This window comes from Agelaius phoeniceus, chromosome 15 (assembly GCF_051311805.1).
Source record: "Agelaius phoeniceus isolate bAgePho1 chromosome 15, bAgePho1.hap1, whole genome shotgun sequence".
In the NCBI taxonomy this organism is placed as follows: domain Eukaryota; kingdom Metazoa; phylum Chordata; class Aves; order Passeriformes; family Icteridae; genus Agelaius; species Agelaius phoeniceus.
The window spans coordinates 10,584,151-10,609,281 of NC_135279.1; the positions used below are offsets into that span (position 1 = coordinate 10,584,151).

Genomic DNA, 25,131 nt, shown 5'->3' on the forward strand with positions numbered 1-25,131 from the left:
TAACAAAATAATTGGCAATGGTCCATGTTGTTAAAAAACAAAAAAAGAACAAAGAAAAATTGATGAAAACTATTGTATGACAAAGGTAATTAGATAGTATCATTACCATAATATTTTAATTTATTCAGCATCCCTCATCACAGCCTGCTATGTAAAGTCCAAATATAAAAAATATTCTTTTGTAAAATCATTATTACTTGCAGATACTCACAACCACTCATAATACATTTCACTTCTGACAAGAAAACCTTAGTACATTTTAATTAAACATTAAACTGGCCTTGTAAAAACAAATATACATAAATTCCAAAGATTCCAAAGTACTACTCAGCACACAGCATCTTTAATGAGAGCTCCCTCAACTCTAGGCCACCCCTTCATCCTCCCAGCAAAGGGGGGGACAGAGAACCTCTTTTCTCACACTGAGCCTTATGACCTCTGTCTTTATGTTGCTACTTGTACCACCACAAGGACTGGGTCATGGTGCTGGGCTCTGTTTAAGTATGAAAGAACACAAATGTAACAAAGCATGATGGGCAGTGTAAGACAGCAGCCGAGGAAAGCAGCTAAAAACAACCTGATGTGCTTCAGCTCATCAACTCTAAGGAGACACCCTTCAGGACACTGAACAACAGAGGTGACTTTAGAGAAATCACCTCTGGATTTCTCTATGCACCATGTAAACAAATCTGAGGGTGCTGGAGCTACCAGAAAAAGAGAACTGAGCTAGACACTGCTGGGGATGTGTGGGGTGTGTTACAGACCAACAACCTCTCAAATCAATCCATCTGTCCCTGTACTGGTACCTGGAATTGAACAGATCTGGCTTCACACATTAAGTAAGCTTATCTTCACTCCTCATCCATCAGCCTGAGGTGGGAATGAATGCCTGACCTACTCACTCCCTGGGCACGAGGAAAAGTGATTCCACAAGCCCAGCACATAAAACAAACTCCTTGATGAGCACACAGTGGCTGGATTAGCAGTTCAGAGGTTGCAGCTGCCATGTTACAAACCCAGACTGTCAACATCCATCACATTTAGCACCCACCAGCAGGTGAGATAACTGAAGAACTGGTTAATGCAAAGCAGGGATTAACGTGAGAATTAGAAGGAAGTTAAGACAACAGTAGAGACAAACCAGTAAAAAATGGGTCAGCTTCAGCTGTTTTCACTGAGATTATGTTTAAAAAGTACATCTGAAACTTAGTACATCAGCCATGCAAGATTTGAGTTACATGCATGATCATCTCCATGGCAAAGATCATTGAAACCACCACCACTTTATAGAGAACGCTTAAAAAGACTCATGCTTATAAACAACACTCCAAAACTTCTGTGGGATATATGCAACTACGGGAAAAAAATTTAAGGAACTGAACTGAGGCTAAAAAACTAAACTAAGCTGAAGAAGGGGAGGTTTTTTGATTAGATATTAGGAAACTCTTCCTGTGAGGGTGGTGAGGCCCTGGCCACAGGGTGCCCAGAGCAGCTGTGGCTGCCCCATCCCCGGAAGTGTCCAAGTTCAGGCTGGATGGGGCTTGGAACAGCCTGGGACAGGGGAAGGTGTCCCTGCCCATGGCAGGGGGTTGGAACCAGGTGAATTTAAATATCCTTTCCATCACAAATCATTCTGTGATTCTCCTGAAACTGTGAAGTAACTCAAGTGAAGCCTCAGATGATTGCAACAGAGAAATTATCAGTGTAATCCAGTTAGGATAAAGAATTACAATTAACAGGAGCACAGCAGCTTCTGTTGTCAAAGTTTTGATTTTGCTAATGGTCAAGTTTTGATTTTGCTAATGGTCTACTGAAGGAAAAGAAAAAGATATTTAAATTACACAACTGCAATACAGTCATAAATGACATGACAACTAAAACTTTCTCACCCAGACCAGACGAGCACAAGTTTCACATAGAAAACTGCCATTTTCACATATCTATAGTAAGAAACTCAGAGTTCAAATTTTCATGCCTTCTTTCATGCTTTTTCCACACAGCATGTGATTCAGGCATGAGAGTCTTGTGTTTTTGCAACACATAAAAAGAATGGCTAAAATACTCTCACTCTTACAACTGTTAATTCAGTTCAGAAAATACAGAACTATCATTTTTAATGTCAGCTCCAACATTGAGGTGAACTGAAATCCATGTTAGAATTCTCTACAAGCTAAAAACCAAACTGAGACCAACTTTGCCATGGGATCATTTTCAATTAAAAAAAAAAAGTTAAATAACTTCTAATTCTATTCCTTATAGTAGAAAATTAAAGACAAGAGATATTTTTGCAAAAACACCAAAATTATAAAGGAATTCCATGCAACTGGAAGTTTTGGGTTTTGCACCTTTTTGAAACCAGAAATAATCATTATCAGTTTTATGACAAAACAGATTACTACTATTGCTACATCCCCTGTAGCTAGGAAAAAGCACCGATTTCCTGTTGCAGGTTGTTCAAGCAAAGTATTTTTGTTGTGTAACAAGATTTTATCAAACTCCTGGAGGTAAAGGAGGAGCTGTTTTCTTTTTTGTTTTGTTTTACATAAACACATTCTTCAAATTCAGCTGCTGTCCAGCCTCCCTCTGCTGATGTTGCAGCATTTGCTAATTAAGTAATGGCAGTAAACACTAATGAGGACAAGAATGCTGCTTGGGACAAAGGTCACAGTCTTGGCCCTGTCATTTCTGCTCCATCAGGCACTTTACAACAACCAAACACTTGGGAAAGGATCAGGTTCCAAAGACAAAACCCACCCAGCTAATCCTGAAGAATAAACTACTCATATTAACAAGTCAATAGGTCAAGTTTCATTATTTCCTGGTACACACCATCATGGATGGTTTATTGATTATTCCACAGCAGAGCTCCTTGCAAAGGAGGTGGCCACATATGGTTTTTCCCCCAGCCATAACTACCATTATGTCTTGAAAATACCAACTTTTAACAGTCTTAATTAACATACACAACATGTTTTAGAAACATGGGTTTTAAATGTCTTAATGACTTACTACATATTTTTCCTCTAGAATACAAATATTTAGCTTCTCTATCAGTTAAGATGTTTGCTGACATCAATACACTTCCCTAATCTGCCAATTATAATCAAGGCTTCAGAACAACATTCATTGCAAAATATTTGTAAATGGAAAAGGTTCAGTTGAACAAAGCTTTGAAAATGGAGGAGAGAAACCCACTTGGGAAACAAGAGCAAGCTTTGACACAGAACATTCTTTCAAAGAAGGAACATTTCTGTGACAGCAAATTACTTGGAGATACCTTTAGCTGATGATTAAAGACGCAACCAAACCTGAACCATGCTGTTTCTCAAAAGAGAGAGCTCTGGAAAGTACATCCAATTCTGGAAGAGATGGGGCAATCTTATCTTTTGCTACTAGAAGAGAACTTTGCTGTGGCATCAAGAACACACCGAGCTGTTGGCAGGAGCTGTTATTACTCAGTATTTTGGTTACCCAAGCTGGCACCACAGACGTCCTTTCCCAGGGTCAGGTTTGCTTCCTGGAAAGGTCCAATCCAAGAAGCCCATTTCACTACTTCTGCTTACCAACATCACATCAGCTTCCCCAACCAAAAGCATTTCTCAAAAACACTACATCCTCCTGATGTCACATGTGGCAAGATCCGTAAGAAAATTGGGAAAGACTCACAAAGGTACAGCGCATTCATGCTTTAGTGCTTTAAGCAGACTGGGGAAAATAATCTAATTAACAATTTAAATTAACACTGAAAGTGTAAGAAAACATGAAACTAATGTAAATTAAGCTCTACTTACAATGAAAAAATTGTCAAAGGACATACTACCACTGGTATAAACCATTGAAATTTTAAATGATTGAACAATTTAATGGGCATTGTTAACACATGTGTGATTTAAATATGTCTTAATGTCATTCTAAAGCTTGCCACTGCTGGAAACCTAGAAAAAAATCAGTACTATAAAACTGCACTACAATTTTTTTTTTATTTATTATTTTATTGTATGCTCCCGTCACTTAATATTCATCTATTTCATCTGCATCATTAATTTGCACACACTCACTCAATGGTCTGCAATGCTGTCATGGGAAAAAATAATGTCTTCCATACACCAAAGGCAGCTTTGTTTATCCTCGATTTATGGATGCCTCATTTGCAAGAAATTGTATTTTCCTTCTAATTCACTACTACTCATAATTAAAAATGCTTAAGCAGTTGCATAATCTGAGAAGGAATGTAGGTTAAGCTGGCATGATATCCCATACCAACAACTAATGGGTGTTCAGGCTGTGGGGTCAGACTGGAGCCACCCAAATGTAAAAGCCCAGGACTGCAGGTAACAGCTCTGAGCCAGGCTGGACAGGGCCTGGAGAATCCTGGTCCAGGGAAGTGTCCCTGCCCTTGGCAGTGGGCTGGAACTGGATGAGCTCCAAGGGCCCTTCCAACTCAAACCAGTCTGTGATTCTGTGACACTCCTTGGCTCCTCTGTCCCTTTTCCACTGTGTGATTTGCTCACCTCTCTGCAACTGCAGAGCACCTCAGAAGTGCAGGCACCTGAGTATGTGCCTGACTGCAATGACACAGGGAACAGAATAAAATTAATAAAATTAATCACTGGAGGGACCCTTCTGTACCTGAGAATACTCCCATTTCACTCTCATGCTCACCCCCCAGAAGAGGAAGGTGTTAAAACTTCTTTAAGGTACTGGACCTTACTTTTATAAAGTAGACTATTTAGAAACTCCTCCAATGTAACATATTTTGAATGTAGCCCTTGAAACAGGATGAGCACAAACACAGCTTTCTGAACACAAATGTTCTGAAAATTCTCATATCCAGCTGTTGCACAACCTGAGTATTTGGTGATGAAGTACATCTGGAATGGCAAAACTGGTGAATTTAAGCAACAGCCATCACATTTTAGTCAAACATTTCCTGATATCAATATGCTCAAGTTTTTCAATACTGATGGCTTCTCATTCTTCATTGCTCAGAATATCATACCTACATTAAAGGTAAAAACACAACCTGTCCTGAAGAGCTTTCAGCCTACAAACAGATGGAGACTGAGACTGTCTAATGTGTTTCAACACTAATCAGCAAGCATCTTCAAATTTACAATATTCTACTACATCCTGAAACAATATTTTCAGATATTTCAGACATCAAAGCTCTCAATGGCAGGATGTCAGGCACTTCATGCTCTGTATTTTCCAGGAAGTGTAAAATCATAACACTATCCTGTCTGTGAAAATTGGTGTCAATAATGCACAGTTATCTGTGACTGTCAATAAAGCTACCTGCAGGAGTTTTACTGCAGTAATACTCAGTACTGTATTACACGTACAACAGGGCCAGGGCCCTGATATACCAGTTTATCAAGATAACAAGCAAAGAGTTTGCAGGTATTTTGTTTTTATGAATATAGCTGTCTCTCAAACTGCCTGTCTGCCTGTCAGGCTGCTTTTAGGCACATAATGATGAAGATAAATTGTACTCGCCACTGCAAAGTGAATCCCACGACCCCACTTATCCAGTAACCTGGATGCATTTCTTCCATGCAAAAAGATTTTGTACAGAAAGGCACAACTGGGCCTGGAAGAGACAAGATGCATAAGGAATAAATACGTTGTTTGGTTGGTTTTTTAACAGATGACAATGTGACTTTGTGCAGGTATAGGGGGCTACAAGGGTATATAGTGACAGGACAAGGGAGAATGGTTCTAAGCTGACCTAAGTAGGTTTAGATAAGATATTAGGAAGAAATTCTTTACTAAAGGGTGGGGAGACCCTGGCACAGCTTGCCAGGGAAGCTGTGGCTGTCCCATCCCTGGAAGTGTTCAAGGCCAGGTCGAGTGGGGCTTGGAGCAACCTGGGATTCTGGACGGTGTCCTTGCTCATGGCAAAGGGTTGGAATGAGATTAAAGGTCCCTTCCAACCAAAACCATTCTGTGATGCTATGAAAAGCATTTTTTCCCTCTCCTTGCAGAGCATCTATTGTGCAGAACAGTTGCTCCAGCAAACCCCCAGATACTGACTGCAAAGTTGCTGTTGGTCAGATCCAAGATAAAATGCATTCTGTTACCAATGAATGTACCACACAAGTATACTAATGGCTGGAATAACCATTAGAATTATTAAACACCAATCTAATTACTCTAAAAATGTAATTTAATATTTAAATTTATTTGTCATTGTTCGGGAAACAACACTGAGGGAAAACCCATGAAGTTGCACAACAGGCATTAACAGCCACAGGGACTGTGGATAGAACAGTCAGGATCTGCCCTTCCTGCACTGCCATTATGACACAGAAGAACACTCAACATCAAAATCCTCACAGGAATAATTTGTTTTTCTTGGCATCTCCATGGAGGTCTCAATTTCACTGGATTTGTCTCAGCCCAGCCATGATCTGGAGAATGGGGCTGGCTGGTGGGAGTTGCCAGAGGAGCCTCACAGCAGCTGCTGAACAGCCCCAAATGTCCCTATTTGTGAAAAAGAACAAGGAATTGGGGAAAAAGGTCCATCAGTACGGACCAAAAGTTTCAGCAAATGCAAGTGGCAGAGTTTATGAGATATCATATGCTGTGCAAGTCCTGAGCTCTTCAAAGTAACTTCATTAGAAAAATATTATAATACTTAACTCCATCAGGAAATGGCTTAAAGGAAACCAGACACCACAAGATACATGGCTGAATGCAAAATACCTATTTCAATTAATGCTCAGTCATCAAAACCCATTTCTGCATTAGCTCTCAATAACAACATTTAGCAGGTTTATCTCTTAAGCCTGCTGAAGTTCTAATTGGAAATTATTTTGGAGGCTGTATAACATGCTACTCAATTTGCAGGCTGCAAGCTCAAGATCTCTGTATTAATTACTTTATACACTGAACATGACAACCCTTTGAGGAAGCCTGTGTCTCACCTACCACTTTCTGTGCAGATTTCCAGCTATTCCAGATCATGGGATTGTAAAGTCTTAGTAAAATTTTATTTTAGTTATAAACAAACCATACATGACCCCCTTCCCTTCTAATTTCCTTTCTCTTGCACTTAAGTTTAGCCAACAAAAAACTCTGTGGCACAATCAGCATCCCTTGCAGTCCACAAAATTTCCAAAGGGTAGCTGCTGTAAGGAACCATGAATAGACCAAAAGGAAATTATTGGTGCAGGGGAAATACGGACAAGATTATTCAGCCATATAATTGAGACAGGTCAGAACAGTCTTTTTTCATTTTTTGACTTTCTTAGAAGCTTAGTCTGTATCAAACAAGATGCACTATGTACTCTTAGTCTGCAGCACCTTCCCAGCCCAATATACATCAGGAGAGCAGGACACAGCTTCTCACTGGTGAGCTGCCTCTCCTCATCCACATTCCCTTTTCCCTCTGAGTATTTTCATGCCAGCACTAGCTCTGCCAGAAGAATTTAAATCTGAACAACTCTATCTGAATTAATTAGTTTTACAAATACATTTATTGGTAGCATTCCCAAGTTGTTGCTTCACTTACTGGCTGTCAGGCAATGCTACAAGTTACAGCCACCACTTAACAGCAACATCCAAGGAAAACATCACCTCATCCAGAGCCACAAATTAACTGAATAACCACTGCTTTTATCCTGTGCTCAGTACTAAATCTCTCAGACTTGCTAAGCAGAGGGATGTAAGCCTGAAGCTCCCTTTAAGAGAGCAGAGAAAATCATCCACAACAGTTAGTTGGGAAGAGCTTTCCAGCGAGAAGCAAACATACACTCAGAGTATTGTTTTGCAATATTTAGAGTAACACAGTAAGAAACTTAAATCCCAATTATGGCAACAATTACCACAATTCAGAACCTTACTGGCCAACTGCCAGTTGGTCAGAAATTAGGTTTACTGTATGGCAGCAGGGGACTGGCACACATGGATCCAGATCATGGGATCTGAGGGTGGAAAAACACTGTTCACACTCCAGGCATTGGGACTGGGATGGAGATGAGGAAGAGGAAGAACAGAGCTTGAGGAGCACTGTGACAGAGCTTGGATACAGCAGGTGCAGTCTAAGCAGAAGCAGTATTCAAGTTAAACCTGAAAAGGAAGAATCAGGGGACAAAAATACCTTTCACTATCAGAAGCTAGGAGTACAGGAGCTCTGAGCCACTTGTTTACTTTTGCAGCAAATGGTACAAATTCACAAATATTTGCAGAAAGCTGCCCTACAGGCTTCAGAAGCAAAACTGATCTGACTTTAGATAGTGCATTTGAGGTATAAATATGTTTGAGAACAAAGTTACATACATTTAAATTATGACATTTTGTTAATCTTTAAATTCTTCAAATTGCAAATCTCTAATCTCACATTCTTACTTTCCATCACTGACAGTGCTGTAGAAGCACAGTATTTTCTGTGCTTCTGGCACTTCACACACAATAGATGTAAACACTATTAACAACCACTATTAAGTCACAGTCAGTTGCAAAATAAAAATACTGTTACTCACAAATACTAATACAAAACAAGCTAAAATAATTTCAACCCAAGCTGTTGATCATGATGCAAAACTGGAGTTCCTCTTTTATTATGACCATTTTCTTGATCTAAGCATTTGGGTCTTCTCCTTTTACTAAAGAAAAGAGAAATAGCTAATTGAGTCATTGATGCATCTACACTTCTCATGAAAAGACACCACACAACCACAAGGCCATTTTAAATAAAGCAGTTGTTTTTAGCCAAGCAATGCACTACATGAGTAGAACAATGATTCCAATTTTCTCCACTTGAGAGATTTGGGAAGGACAGGGAAAAGAGAAGTGTTTGTTTTACAATGACTACATCTTGAATGTTTCAAGAGTTTGTATTTTTCCCTTGGAGGTTCAATTCTCACAGCTGTAGGAGGCTGTCAGCCACATAATTGGCTTCAAAAGTTCCTCCAGGTCCTTGATACATCTCCTATGGCTAATCTTGCTGTGAGTAATCTCCTTCAAATATCCTGTTCACATGAATTATCTTCATTAACAAGTAAGGTTAACACAAAACCTCTTTAACTTGCTGGCATGATTTTCCTTCCACAAATCCGTCAATCCTGTTCTTTTACTCCAGCCATCACTTTCACGTTAGAAGCAAATTCTTCTCCTCCTATGCCAAATCTATTAACAAATCCATTCTCCAGGCAATAGGGTAATCAAGATTATGCCATCCTTGTACCTGACTGATCTGCATCTTAGCTTAAAAATCTCGCAGGGCTTCTCTCATCATGAGCATCAGTGTCAGAATATTGAATAGATTTACTGTGCCTGGATGCAAGCTTTACTCCTCCAATTTTTAAACCAATTTCTGAATGACAACTTGAATACAAGTTCATCAAGTCAATATAAAAGCCCTTTTCAAGCACAGTGAGCCCCAGGTTCCATCAAATACTTAGACAAAGTTAATAAAGCAGTAACTGCCCACTTCCTTATGTTTTCAAGGGGCTTAGCCTCTTTCAGGTTGGATTCCACAGAATATTTTATTACAAAGAGTTCTGCAGAAAAAAAATAGGATTTCCCAAACCTCTCATAGGCAGTGGATGAAAGGGAGCAGGCAAAAAGCAGGATAGCATCTTCTCCAGGTTAAGTTTACAGTTGTTTACTACAGTGTCCTCCTATCCATCAAGGTAATCACAGGGCAGATGACAGAAAAAGGACAAGTACTGTGAGGATATACCAGCAAACAGTTATTAAACCATAACCACCTTCCACTGGCTATGATTATTTATGGAGACTGCAAGGATTTCACTAACAATCAATTGTAACAGCAGTTTCCTATATAATTGTTATTATGTAATTAATGCTGGGCAGTTAGTTTCCAGTGCAATGCTGAATTCTGAAAAATGATTGCATGGATAAAGCAATATCCCACACAGCATACTCTCCCATAAAGTTTATTTCACAAACATATTACAGGTCTAGGATCATATACATATCAGGCAAAGACAACATGGCAGCAAGTTATCCTTGTTTTGTGTGACACAGAATAGCTCTGCAATATCTGAGGCAATTAGAATAAAGACAATATTGTGCTTTCCTATACATGTGTGGTTAAGCCTCCATTCAGAATGACTGACATAATCAGGAACTTGGTGGGGACAAAGAATAAAGAGTGACATTAAGTATTACTTCAAATGTAATTAAAATGCTGCTAACTACAATTATGAAAGAAAACTACTAACTTATCCAAGGCACTTTTTAATATGAAATTAGCCTGTGTCTGATGACTGCAGTTCCCTCAACTAGAAATATGACACATAAGGTATTCCAAACAGGGAAAGTAACTGAAGTTTATCCCACTCTACTGAAGAAAAAACGCATTCTATTTAATGCATGAACATGACTGTATTTCAAACAAAAAGGAAGTGAGCTCAACGCCCTAGACACCTATCAGGAGTCCATTCTCCTCCTTTCCATATGATCTCACCATCTAAGGACACAGAACATCCCAGGAACCACCCTTTATAAGCTGTAACCTGCCAGCAGCTCCATCTAACAGATGACCCTTTCACCACCCTCATTATCCATAATAAATGTAGCTGTAATCCTGTGAATTAACTACAACAGGTCGACTTTGCTTTTCTCTTTTTTAAGGCACAAGAAACCTTACAAACAATGGTGCTTGTTAAGTGACTTACTCCAGGTTTTGCAAAACAATGACTTTAGAGAGTTTTTATGCAAATACCAGCATGCCATGTCCTCACTGCTGATACTCCTGAACTTATAATTGACTCATCATAGCGTGATTTTGATTGAAAGGGACCTTAAAGCACATCTTGTTCCACCCCCCTGCCATAGGCAAGGACACCTCCCATTAGACAAGATTGCTCCAAGCCCCATCCAAATTGGCTTTGAACTTCCAGGGATGGGGCAGCCACAGCTTCTCTGGACAATTTCACTCAATGACCTTCAGTCACTCAAGGAGCATTAAGTGTTTAATATCCAGCCTACAATTAACTGAGTTTAAAAATCCAGTCCTGTATGTTTTTACTAGTACATACTATCAAATTCAAGTGTACAGAAATGAATGTAAGCTGGACTTGGTCTTAAGTCTGTGCACTCATGGTCAGCTCATGCTGAGTCAAGTGAAACACAGTGAAATAAAAATGAGTGATGTGCAAGGTCAAGCAGAGTATTACTCTGGGTACTCAGGGCATTACTTGCCCAAGTTCAGCTCAAGTCTAATAATGTGCTTCAGTGAAAGCATGTCAGTGCTCACTGTGTCTCAGCCCCAGGACACAGACGGGCTCCTGGCACAAGCTCTCCACAGCTGATGCTGCTGGCCCCTTCTTGCTTCTCATAAAAATCATATGTGCCATTAAATACAGCTCTGACCAAATGGCAGCAGCTATGTGATCTGCAGTCATATTTTTGTGACAGGGAACTCTATCCAGAACAGTCACACAGCACAGATTATTCAAAGAGACCCCACGGTAATAAGCTGACTACAAGTTCTCTTACAAAGTTAAAAAGCCAAGCTAGATTGAGTGCAGTATTACACAAAGAAATTTCAACATGCAGAAGAAGTCTGAGAACATTTATATTGAATTGGCTGAACATTTATTTCACTACCATACTTTAGAAAAAACAAAATTATGAAATTATTTTAAAATTCTTTAAAAATTACAGTAACACAAATACATAGGAAGCGTTTACTAAAAAGAAAAACTTGCCTTAAATAACAACAACTCTATTTTACCTACCTGCAAGGTGGCAAAAACATTGAATCCTTCATGAGCACAGATCCAGAAAGCAGGATATACCAGCATCTTGCAATAGTTTCTGAACTGTAAGAAAAGAAATCACTGATATATACTACTCCTTGCAGCACCTTAGAATTATGTTATTCAAACATAATAAATAAAAAAATTTTCTATTATTATGTTATTTTAGAATATGTTAGAATTATGTTATTCAAAATATTATTGTAGTAAAATAAATGATTTATTGTTCTACCAGTTTAATATAAGAACCTGGGAACTCCAACTGGACTAGGATTTTTTTTTAAAAACATTCACATAAGGGCTGTTTCTTATACTTAATTTTGACATTTAACTCAGCTTAAAAATTTACTTTATTAAAATGAAATTTTAATGAAAACATTTTGTTCCAGTGAAAGTATACACAAAGGCTGTAAGTACAGAACAGCACAGAACCCCACACACAGATATTGACCTGCTCCTGGAGCAGGTGTGTGTCACACATACCCACCACACCAACGAGCAGGTGGCATCTCACTTAGACTCGGGTGTGCTGGAAGCTGTGCCTTACACAGAAAGCTAGGATTAGCTGTGAGATGATAAATATGCCCTAAGCAATGCTAAAATATGAGGGAAATAAAAGTATATTTTCCTCCCAGGAAGAACCTGGAGAACTGTAAGCTAAAATACCAATTTTTGCAGTGTAAAGTGATGGGGTTTGAGCTCCAGGCCTCTCCAGCAAAGGCTGCTCTGTGCAGGCAGTGCCAGCTCCAGGGATACAGTGCCACCTACTGAGCTGAGTGTCACCAGACTGCAGAGGGGACAGTGCCTGCCCTGGCACCTGGTGTCACTGACACACACACACACACACACCGCTGCTGTCACGGGCACCTCTCAAACACCAACACTGCCCTGCTGCCACAACCACCTCTGCCACAGCTTCCAGCCAATTACTGACAAGGACTGAAAAGCAAATGACATAGAACAGCATGCAAACATTGGGTTTGCCCACATTTCTGCAGAAGAACTCCAACAAGTGCTGTGTACTCACCAAAAGAGAACTTGGTTGCCCTTGTACCTCTCATAGCGGGCACTTGACGACATTATTCTGAGGGAGGAGGAAGAGAAGTTTAAATTCAATTTTAATCCTCAAAGATCATAAGACATTAATCACTGCATTTCAGTAGAAGCACTTTCAGGCTCTAAGACCACAAATTCAACTATTTCTTTTGTTCTAAACAAAGGATGTGCTTAACTGGAAAATTCAAATTATTACGGTGCTCTTCATTATCCAAATAGATAATATACAGCATGTTTTCCAAGTGTTTAAATCACTCCCACACATTGGAATTACCCATAGCAACAGAACTGAAGGAACTAAAATACTTCCAAAGCACTTTTTGTGCTTTGTTGGCCTTCCATTTTATGGATTCTGAGACTGTCAGAATGTCGGAAGCATTAAAAAGCTTTTTTAATCTGGAGTTAAGACAGAGCACTGTCTACACAGTAGACAAATGGGAGGCAAACAGGAGTAAGCTCTGCCTTCCTTCTTAAAAGAGCTAATTAGTTTAGATTCTGTGCCACATTATGGCAGTGACTTAACTCAGCAATGGATTTGGCCAATGCTCTGCCACCTCAAACTGCAGGCAGACAAAAGCTCTGCTTAGCTCCACAAAAATGTAGATGTCATAGATGTAAGTGTGTTAAAAAACACAAACTGCAGAGTACTTCACCTTAGCTGATGCTCCCTGAAGTGTGATAGTATGTCCAGCCCATGAAGGAAAGAATAGATAGTATTCAAGTCCTAAAAAAAAAACCAAAAAAAACCCACATAAGCAATCTCATTCACATCTAATCACTCAGTGTTACTTTTCAGATTCTGCACTAAGTTATACAGAAGTACATAAAGCCCAGACAAATAGATAGGTCAGGACACACACAGACTTGACAAACCCTGTCTACACTTGAGCTGTGGCAGTGAAAAGAGTGAAGTGCAACTGATGCATAACCACTGACCTGAAAAAAAAGATTTATTAAAAATATCTCTGAAAATATTATTTATGTGAATGGATACAGCAGCAAGCAACACATGGAATAAGACAAATAGAGCAGGCCAGTTCACCCAAGGTCAAAAATTGTTGAAACCTTCTAAGATCTCTTTAAAGAAGGAATTTTTCAAAACCAGTGAAAAACCTAAGCCACTCTATAGGATGCAGAGAAGCACCAGAGTACCTTTTCATAGCAAAGGGGTTATACTTAGATGGGAAAAAACTCTTTCATGTCCACCTCAGACCTAGCTGGCAGGCCCACTACAAACTACACCATCCTACTGCCTCTCTTGTTCAGCCCAGTCCATGTCTGGAGGGAACACCAAAAAGTACCCCAAAATACTCTTTGGCAAAGATGAAAACAATAAAGCTTTAGAGGTCTCTCACTCCTACTGCCACTACTCAATATCACATCAGTGTCACTAGCAACCACAGAAACAAATGTATTAAAACATGAAGATTATTTTGCTTTATGAACTGAACTTTACATGGAAGCTGTAATTAGGAGATACAGCTGTTTAAACCTCTCACCAGTCAGAATCCTCTTCAGTCACAAAAATATCTGTGCTGATGGTGCAGACCACATGGCAGGGACAGCTCACTAGGGCCATTCAGCACTTAATTTACTGTCCTGAACAGGTGGGCTGTTAGAGCCAAATACACACACAACAAAATCATTATACACCACAGGGCAGTCTCTCCTCTTGGCCTTGGGAGGTATGTTCTGAATTTTCAAGTGCTGCATTTATCCAGTGTTTACATAAGATAAATCAATATGAATGCTGGCCTCAGAATTTACAATGGATTTACTTCAGAAAAGTTTTTGGCTCCACAGTCCATGTTTAGCACTATAACTGATATGGACTGTTGTATCAAATGAAAGGTCAGACATAATTGCAGACCATGTAAAACCAATAAAACTCTGATTTTTTTTTATTTAAATGTCATTACCAAATCCCATTAAAATTAAACAGAAGGCCTGAATTTCTAGCACATTTACAAAGCACTCATTTCACACAATCCAATCTCATTTTAATCATCCAAAGCTGCCACAAACATGTTTTTGTTAGTGAAGCCATCCTGGAGCACCAGCTATGGATAGACTCCAAGCACACCACAGCCTGTCAGAGGTGGGCACCTGGCAGCCAAAGGGTCATTTCACATAACCAACAGCTCCATTTCTGAGCTTTTCCTGTTTCTGAGCAGGGAACTACCTCAACTTCTCCACCTGAAAGCATCAGGCATAGAAATACTGCAACTACATATTCAGACCATACAGTGGCTGAGCAGTTAATAATGTCTGCCTCTCCCAGGCCAAAAGAAGAATACTCACAATTCCTGTGAAAGCTGGGTAGCCAGAAAAGAATCAGTATTTGGTATTAAAATTAAAGCTGAATTTTTAAATTCTTCATAACTCATTGTGTCTATATAGGTCTTCCTACATTTTCCAGTACTTTTTCACACAACTGGGACTAAGATGTAAGAGAACATCTTGACAATGTCTTAGATAAGCAGTTCTGTAGTTATGAGTTACAGAAAACTGTAAGCAGAACAAGAGCCTATGTTCCCCTTTTAATCACAAAGTTTTTAACTTCTGCATATGAAAAATGACCACATCCTGACTTGTAAACTATTCTCTACAACTCCCCAGAAAGCAGAGGCCCCTTTGCAGGCTCCCTCAGCCTGGAGTGACTCCTGCCCTCCACCTGCAGCACACAGGCCCTGCTGTACTGAGCCACTGAAGAGCCTGATGATCAAACAGTTGGCAAATATAAGAGAGAAACATTTGCTTAAAGGGATACATGTCTGGAGAGCATCCCCCAAGTCCAACCTCATCTGTTGAGCAGCAGCAGAGGGAACAGCTGAGCAGAGCACAGCACAGGGAAGGCAAAGGTTCCTACTCCTTCACCCAGGAAAAGGCATTTAACTTACACTGCCCACTACTGCTGCTCTAATGCTGATAAATAACAAACTGCATGATAAATGTAACTCACTACCCAGCCAGGGGATGCATCAACAAGCTAAACACGTTGGCTACTCACACAGCAGTTTCTACAGGTGGTTTTAAATCAGGATCTGTACTGCTTTCTCTAAAAATACCTGACTTTCAAAGCAAGCCCCTCTTCCCAGTCATGCAGAGAAGGTGATTCTGGGTGCCACTGAGCAAAAGAACAACTCAGCAATCTCCTGGGAAGGGCTGCAAGTTGCCTCTTTCTGCCAGTACCTCAGTATATATATACCCATCCAATATACCATATACCTATATATCCATATACCCATCCAATCTGCTTTCCATGTCTTGGTAGAAAGCCTTTTTTGCTTGTTTAAATATATACAACCAGGTAGAATTCCTCCTCTCCCTCAGGTGCCACTTCAGATTCTAACACAGGAGGGTATAGTACATGCAGTGCATATATCCCAGGTTTTCCCAATAAAATGAAAATTACCATTACCTATGAAAATTGTAAAGTTTTCTCTATACTGCCAACTCATTTCAGACTAAGTGCTTAAAATAGCACTAAAATTACATTTCACATACCGTATTTAGAGTCTCATTCTATGTTTTTGCCAGCAAAGAACATCAATTAATCTGAGGGTGGCTGGACATGGGCAGGGGCTGTGGCCACCTCGTGGACAGAGGCTGAAATCCAGCTGCACCACGCTCCCAAAAATCCTCCTCCAACAGAGCTGAAAGCACTTTTTTCTCTAACTCAAAGTTTACAATGGCTCCTAATATGATTTTCAGTTTTATTTTTAAAAACATATTTATTTCACCACAGCAGTTAGAAACAGAGGACAAGCATAACTTCAGTACAAAGGGCAGAGATTTTCACAGATACTTTCTGATACTCACTAAGAAAACTGATGCCAAAGGGCAACATTCAGCATCATATCAGCAGAACACAAAACATTTGCTTAAATTTCACAGCCCCTTTCCACATCCTTCCTTGTAATCTCTTTACTTACTTTTTTCTGTCAAAATCCAACTGAGACACAACTATTGATGAAACACAATTTCTCCAAATGCTCTAAGCTAATGAACAAGGTCAGTATGAATTTATTTTGCAATCTTTTCTTCAGAGCTCCTCATCAGCTGAAATAATAGCTGAAACTGAAGCACAGGATCTACCTGTAAATGCTATGCCCACGACAAATTCTTCAATCTCTGACAGAAAACAACCTTGACTAAGGTTATTTGCAGAGAGATTAACTCACATTATCGATTCAACTAGGTAAAACTGCACTCATTCCTGCACTAATTCCCTGCACAAAAGGGAATGTGGGAAACTGAGCAAAGAGTAATCAGGCAGTTGTTAACCCTGTGAGAAAGGAGATTTTCTATACCATAGAGAGGAAACACGAATGCTGCAACCGCAGCGATCCTGCACCAAGCCGCCCAGTACAGATCATTCCTTGCCTCCAGTTCTCACAGCAGATGTGTTTAAAAAAAGCAGAGGACATCTGTGTCTCCAGATTCTTCTTCCCATGACAGAACAGACTGCATGAAACAAGCTGGGCTTGAGCAGCAGTGCAGGAGGCAGGGGATGCTCTGCGGATGGCGCTGTTATCACAGCAGTGTGGTCAGCACCAGATTTATCAGCTCCAGCACACACAGACTTCCAGCAAAAAGCTTAACCAGCTGCTCAAGCAAAGGTGGTATAAAAACACAGAGATTTGAGTAACAATACCATGTTATATAAATATATATTCTTTCATGGTAACATCCTCATCCCAATATAGTTAGAAGTGAGCCATCTGAATACCCAGACCACTTCTCATTTTCCCTGCCAGATGCTAACTCTCAGAAATACCATAGGAGGGGAAAATAAAAGAAGCATCAACTAAAATCTCACTATACAAAAGTAAAGCCACCAGCTAACTACCACCATCACTCACTTATCCCAACACATTTCTTGAAAATAATTCACTCCTATTTTTTTATTACAAAGATGGTGAAATATTAGTTTCTTAATTGTTAAGATGTAACTTTTTAAAATAAAGAAGTAACTACAGTCAGACAGAAAAAATCATCAGAAAAATATAATCCAAACTCAAAGTTGCTGAGGAAGTGGTGGTCACCCTTAAGTTTCATTATTGGCATATTTTTAAAATATGACCAAGATCTCAATGCTTCTGAAAAAGCACCAACAGCGCAGCAGCACCAATGATGAGCAAAATTGGCAAGTCGGTATAATTTTCTTTTGCTTCACCCTCTTCTCACCCAATCTCTGGCTTTTAATCCAAGAAGCATCTTTACAAACTTGGAACAGTGGTCTTGAACATGGAGTTCTGACCACAAATTTTCCCAACCAACAAGAACTCCAGCCAGCACAACTAATTCACATGACCTGCATCCAGATGCTTTAAGTCCACAACAAGGTCTAAGTCAAATCTTCCTGCAATGTTAAAAGCAGGAGGTAAAAGGGGTAAAAGCAGGGGAAAAAAAACCACAAAAAAACCCCAAACCCCTACCCAAAAAAAACCCCAAAAAAACAAAAAAACAAAAACAAAAAAAAAAACCCTAAAACCAATTAAAAAAAAAAAAAAGCAGCTCTGAAACTAGGATGGAATGACTGCATCAAAAGCAACTTCACCCTTCAAAAACACAAAACAAAAAACTAATGCTTCACTTTATGTGACCTCAGCCAGGTGTTCCAGTGACATATTATTATTACTATTATTATTAAACACTAAACAGGAAATCTGGTCTATTTCTAAGGAAAATAAATTGTTCTGAAATGACCTCATAGTTGTAAATTCTGATTAATCTCACATAGAGACAACCTCAGTAATTGCGATCAGGTACTAGGGATGCTGAGGAAGTGATAAACCCCCAGAGAGTCCTCTGAGCACTGCCTGTCATGTTGTGTCCTTCATGGCAGCAGCAGAGTCAGCCCAGATCCGGAACAGCTGGAACAGCTGCATCAGCCCCGGGCCAAGGGACAGCTGCTCACTGCAGCATCCAGGGATGCTCCCAAACCCCAACGAGCCTGGGCCTCACAGACACCCCAGATCCACCCTGAACCTGAAGCAAGGGCTCCCAAAGAAAGCAGACTGGCAAGTGTTATTCAGTCAGACAGGAGTTTTGCTCAGGGAATGAGAAAAGAGCAGAACCTGCACCAGAGCACCAGCACTTCAAAGCTGCACATAAAACCAGCTGTGTCAGCAAGTTCCAGACAGATTGCTCTCACATGCAAACCTGTCCCAAAGAGCTGCACAAAACCTGTCTCTCAATCCACTCCAAACACATTAAATTCCTCCTGCAAGAACATATGCTTGGCTCACTCAAGGCTCCCCAGAGCCAGCCCACGCAGGCTACCGAGCCACCCAGGATTCCCCGGGTCACACAAGAACCTGCTTCTACAAAAGCACAAAGGATGACTGATGGGATTTTGCATCCTTCCCTTTTCCAAGCTAAGGCAGTTGGCAGGATGCATATTTTATATGTTTCAGAGCTAACAAAATACTAGTATTTTCTGAAGATTTTATGAAGATCCAGTCATGTGCCTGAGAATGTACTTTAAAAGAAATAGACACACATTTCTGCCTTTGAACCAGCAGTTAAACCATATGGCAACAGCTTCCCAAGTTCCAATGGCATTCAAAAAGACCATCAGGTATAAAATCCTCCAGGGAAGGAAGCTGCATGGTTGAAAGGTACCTTTCTGTTTGTGTGCTGCTTAGCTTCTTGTCCCTTTTCAGTGCTCTGAGCAGAAACAAGGCTGGAAACAAACTCCAGCAGAATCAAGCACTCATTTGGTTTCAGGACAAGGATTTCAACAGCCTCTTGGACAGTGTCTGAACTTCTCTGTATTAAAGTTGTTATTTAAAGTGCCTAGATTTCAGTAAAGCAAACAGAGGTGATTCCTGGAGCACAGAGCACAAGCTGTGTAAGCTCTAAGTGGGAGGTTCCCTCCAGCCCAATGCCTTTACTTGCTTCTCAGTGATTCAGCAGGCTCCTTATACAGATTGAATGCAGCTTTTATTAGGAATCCTGTCAGGCTCAATAAAGACTTTGTCACCCTTGGGGGGTGGGGGATGCAGCAGAAGAGAGGAAATGTTACTCAGCATGGTTTATGGTTTTCATTGCTTCCCTTCCTGTTGCTTCATCGAAGGCAGGAATCCGTGCTGTTTCCTTTAGTTTCTGTTTAAGGCCAATTTAAAAATAGTACTCCCAAATTCTTTCCCGATACTGTAATACCAGAAATAAAAACACAGAAACATGTTGTAGTTCTCTAATCCATATTTTACACATTCAGATATCTACAGAGCAAATTCACCAACTTTAGGGAAGCTGGTTCAAGGAGCCCACCCTACACACTGTCAGCTACCCCCAAAACTTGTGGGAGGAAGAGAAAAAAATCCACTTAAACATGTGTAACAGAGTATACAGCTCCTAAACTAAAAAGAACATGATGAGATGAACTGGAAAGCAACTCTTCAATCTTAGCTTATTTACTCTCCTTGTTCAGTGGCATAGACATTGGACTTCAATAAAAATGCAAGTGATGCAATAGAATATCAGCTCAGAGCTCTTCATTTAAAGGAACAATTCCCTTTAAAGCAGCCTCCTATTTAGCTGGAGGCCACTTAAAAATAAAAACTAAATACAAGCACTGAGACATTATTAGGGAAGAGAAAGGACGGATTAGTCAGTCAGACAAATGAAAATTTTATGAATGAAGGACATTAAAGTATGTTGCAGAGAATGGCAGAGTTTAAGCAGCATGCCTAAGGAATGAAGCTGCATCATTCCACGTAGGAAACACGACTAATTCCAAAAGGCTAATTAAAGAACATTTCATAGAACATAACAGCAAACTCCTGCATGACCTCATGTCACTGCCTGAGACTGCACACAGTAACATTTGTATACAACAAACTGGTTCAGCTACTTCAGAGCTATATTCCATTATTCAGGAAAAAAATGGCATATATTTCATAAAGAAGCTGAACAGTTTAAAATTACCAAGAACTTGAATTCTTTTGATTTATGGACTTTGAGATGTCCCCAGACTCCTGGAGCCCATGTCCATCAGACAACTATGGATCATATCCTGACTGTGATAGAGTACTCCTCCCTAAACTCCTCACTTCCCATTTACCTACACAAATGACAGATACTGGTTTTTCCAAACAAGGAAATGTCAGTCTAGTTATTATAGTATCTTTATACTATATACTGTATGTATCTACATGGAAGAGAAAAGAGATTAAGAGAGACTTCATTTCACTCTTGTAAACCCAGGGAGCAATTCCCATTGACAGCATCCATTAATAACAGTATAGCCACCAACAGAAAACTAAAATCTGGCTCTTATTTTTGCAGACAGTAAGAAGTATCATTTCCACACTTGGATTTTTATCTTATTTTTTGTGAAAAAGTAACAAGTCCCTCAATGGGGCAAATAGTTTCCTTATATATTATTTTTTATTATTTCATTATAACATGCACAGGGCTACAGGCACAGACTTGCACTTCTAAGAATCAAACTATCCTTAAGAAAATTTGGAAAAGCCAGACCTTTAAATACAGAGACTCGAGAGCCGCTATTACAGCTTTTTGATGGACTGAAAATACCTCAATTCAATAGCATACTTCTAAAAGCAAAATAAAAGAACTGAAGTCTTTCCACATGAAAATAAAACAAAAAGTTTCTCTACTCACCAATCACTCCCCACACCCAATCCAGATAAACACCTTCCACCTCAGAACCCTGGATTATGTTGATATAGGACTTTTGGTAGAAAGAAAAACATCTAAAGGAATGAGGGAGGGGAAATTTTGTATTATTTTTACTGCTGTTTCATCACAGAGTCAGCATTTTTGGAACCCTGACTTTGCCAGACAAAAAAACTTCCTTCAGAAAAGCTGATTTTGCAGAGTGAAACTGCAAGGGCCCTAAACTGGAGAGACAGAACAACAAATGTCCCTGCTTGAAAGCAAGCAGCTCATGGAGTTTTGAGTATCTGAAGCACCATTCAGCCCTTTTCACAGCTAAGAATAAAAGTACAGTTATGAAAAAGTGCCTTCAACTAAAACCCCACCACAAAGTTACCAGACACACTTAATTTTAAAATATCTTTCAGACTTAAATGCTGATAACAGAAAAGCAAGTTGCCTTTTTTGAGTTGTAAAACTTGAAAACTCAAGTTCCTGAAGTTCAACAGGATGGGAAGCACAAAATATACAAAATTATCCCCTATCAAAGAGCAAGACTTTATACCAAACATTTTTAAACAGTACAAAGATCGTAAAATCAGCCTCCTAACCCAGGCTCTTGAAAAATCACCTAAAGTCCACCAAAAAAATGGGTGGCTTCCAGTTCAGTCCACACTTTGTTAGTCAAGCAGCTGACCACTTGTCAGAATTACCTACCTCCCTTCCAGAGGACAAACATCCATCAAATAGCAATATTTCAGTCAAAACCTTTTGGTTGTAACTCCAAAAACATCAGCTCCTCTGATTCACAAAGAAACTCCCTGATCTTTTCAGAGGAAAGCATCAACATCTGAAATGTTCTTTCCAAGAAAAGAAGGAATTGTAGTAGGAAAGGTCAGAAGACTGAAACATTTAGGAAAAAAAAAAGGTACATTCTTATTAAATAAGAAATTTGGTACAGAAAGCTGGGCATGAGCAGAGAGAGGAGGTGGAGGATGAAATCCAAAGGTCAGCCTGGAGTGAGGCTGAGTGCAGCTCAGACATGTTAAACATCTGAGCTGTTACTTACACACGACTCTGCTCTTACTGCAGAAAATGCTCTATTTCTTGTTCTCTTTCCTGCCTCTTGGACTAGCAGCTGCTGGTTCATATGTAACATAGAAACACTGCACTGTCAATGTTTTCATCCTGTTCTGCCCAATGTATCTTTGCAGCAAGTGAATAACTGAGCTCCCTTACTGCAGCTCAACAGGTATCTCACAGAGGAGGACTGACAGACACAATAATTGCACTTTACTGTAGCTTTTTTCCATCATATTGATTGTCAGAAATTAATACAAATGGGTAAGAATATTGTTATTTTTCTAATGGCACATATACGATTTTTCTGTGTGTAATTTCTCATTTCTTTGTGAATTCAAGCAAAGATTGTGTCTGTCAGGAAATTAAGTCCTGCTAAATAAATAATAGTGAAGGCAAAATGAGATCTTTATCAATATTGTAATTTAAATAACCCACTCAGTATCTAGGTAAGGGAGAGCAATAAAGCCATATTAACTGCCTAAAAATGTTTTGGTGCATCAGTAAAACAGGAAGAGAATTATGAGATTGTAACTGAGAATAAAATATCACACAACTGTAATGCTCTCCTACAGTTTGTTTTTTTCAAAAAAGTCACTGAAGGAAAAAAGAAAAATCAACCTCCAGCTACTTAATTCCCATAATAATGTCCTTATGAACTATGAAGGAATTCCTGTAGTGGGCAGCAGTAATATGTTCACCAGTAATTCCTTCTGCATGCTGGTATTAGGATACCCAAGCACTAGCAAACAGATCAATCCAAGAAAGTTACTGCAATGTATAGGAGGCAATATTTCTTAAAGAGTCTAAATAAATTACCTGAATATAGATTCCCACAAACTTTACTAATACCTCAACTACTACAATATCCTCTCACATGTTGAGAAAAGTTACCATGCCTGTGTTCATTGTGTCCATACAGTGGCAAACATACTTATATCCCTCATCAAAGAAAAAAGGATTAATCAGCACCTCTTTGCACCTTTGCCCATAGCAAAGAATTAGCCAGATTTACCTCACTGCAACATTTGAATGTAAACCTCCACAGCAGAACTCTAGGAACTGATGCTCTGCCACTTTAACACCTACTTTTGTATTTCTCAGCAATACCTGTGCCATAAACCACAAAGAAGCTTACAGATCCAAACTGAGGAGTTATATATATATATATATATGCATATTCATCTACTAGGTTAACAGGCTTCAAGTTTGAAATCAAATCAAATAAATGTCAGAGGTACAGATACCTGTGCACTTCCCTAGTCATTACATTGATCACTGATGCATAATATTACAAAGGGAATAATTCTAATTAAGAAAATTAACAACTTCAACATTAGGAGGAACAACAAACAAGCATACCATTAGAAGACTGAATCAACCATAAGATAATACTGTTAGTCAGGAATTTCTAGCTCCAAATCCTGCAGCCTACCCACCAGGTTACCCAGCTTCACAAAGTGCAACAAACTCGTGACTAACATCCACAGAAACTACAGACAAGGTGCCAAGGAAGTGTCTCCTCCACCTCCACACTAAATCAAACAGGTACTAATTGATAACATGTGAGACATGGGCTCCTTCAGCTGGGTTGCAGAATAGGAGATGATATGGAAACCTCTCCTCCAATGAGCCATTCAATCCTAGGCAGACCAAAAACTCCAGAGGTTACAATCAGCCTTGACTACAAAACCAAAACAAGCCAATTCTACCACCTTCCTCATTCCTAGGAAACCATGATCAACATAATTTGTAATGTACCACACCAGAGATTCCTCCAACCTCTTGCTCTTCTTCTGTAGTTGGCCAACCACAGCCTCTATGGAGGCACAACAAACCCACTTTTAAACAAATCAAGGGTCTCACCTAAAAAGAAGACTTCTGTGTTAAGACAGCAAATCTACCATTATTTACTGAAGATGAAAAAAAAAAAAAACAAACACCCAACTAATAAAAAACTTAATCTGAGCAAAGTTGGATTTATAGGTAGCAATGCAATGCCTTCCTTTAATATTCCAACTTTTGACTCATCAGCTCACATTAAAAGAGAGGATCCACACAGGGTGATGAAAGGCAATGTCTGGACACAGCAGCAGAACATTACACCACCACAGCCTCTGGACAGTCAGGCCTGTCTGCAGTCATGGAGAACACACACTCTAGATCACTGTCCCCCCACATGCAGGAGAAACAGAAGGATCTGGTACTGCAGCTCAGACATTTTACATAATTACACTGAAAATTAAGACACCTCTGTTGTGCGTTTTCTTGAAAAGCTGTGCATTTAGTGCCTCAGCCTCTCACTCAGTCAGCTGGTCCACTGCAGTACTTACCAAGTACACTCAGTCCAAGTGCTGGAAGGAAAGGAAGACCTGTTATCTAAGGCAACTCACTTTACTACATTAGCATTCACAACTGTGAAAGCTATGTAATTATATTTCATATAAAAATACAGTTTAAGAAAACGTTCTACTAGAGTCAAACCAGAGCTTGGAAAAAATCAAAGCAACATTACTATTCACCAAACTAAACACTGAAGTCCATGGATCCAGATGGATCAGAGGCAGATCTGAGAGACCCAAAATAAGCACAAGGGAAATTCTCAGTTTTTCTTAAAAACATGGCTGTACTC

General features: G+C 39.5%; 1 protein-coding gene across 13 annotated transcripts in view; it reads right to left on the reverse strand.

The window, feature by feature from the left end:
• Window positions 1-25,131, reverse strand: part of RAPGEF6 (Rap guanine nucleotide exchange factor 6) — a 122,653-nt gene that overhangs the window by 83,253 nt on the left and 14,269 nt on the right. For all 13 annotated transcript variants that reach the window (XM_054642678.2, XM_054642680.2, XM_054642683.2 and 10 more), the window contains exons 2-4: window positions 13,442-13,512; window positions 12,760-12,816; window positions 11,712-11,795 (exon numbers count right to left, since the gene is read on the reverse strand). In XM_054642678.2, coding sequence (XP_054498653.1) covers window positions 11,712-11,795; window positions 12,760-12,816; window positions 13,442-13,512 — 212 coding nt within the window. The remainder of the gene's footprint in view (window positions 1-11,711; window positions 11,796-12,759; window positions 12,817-13,441; window positions 13,513-25,131) is intronic.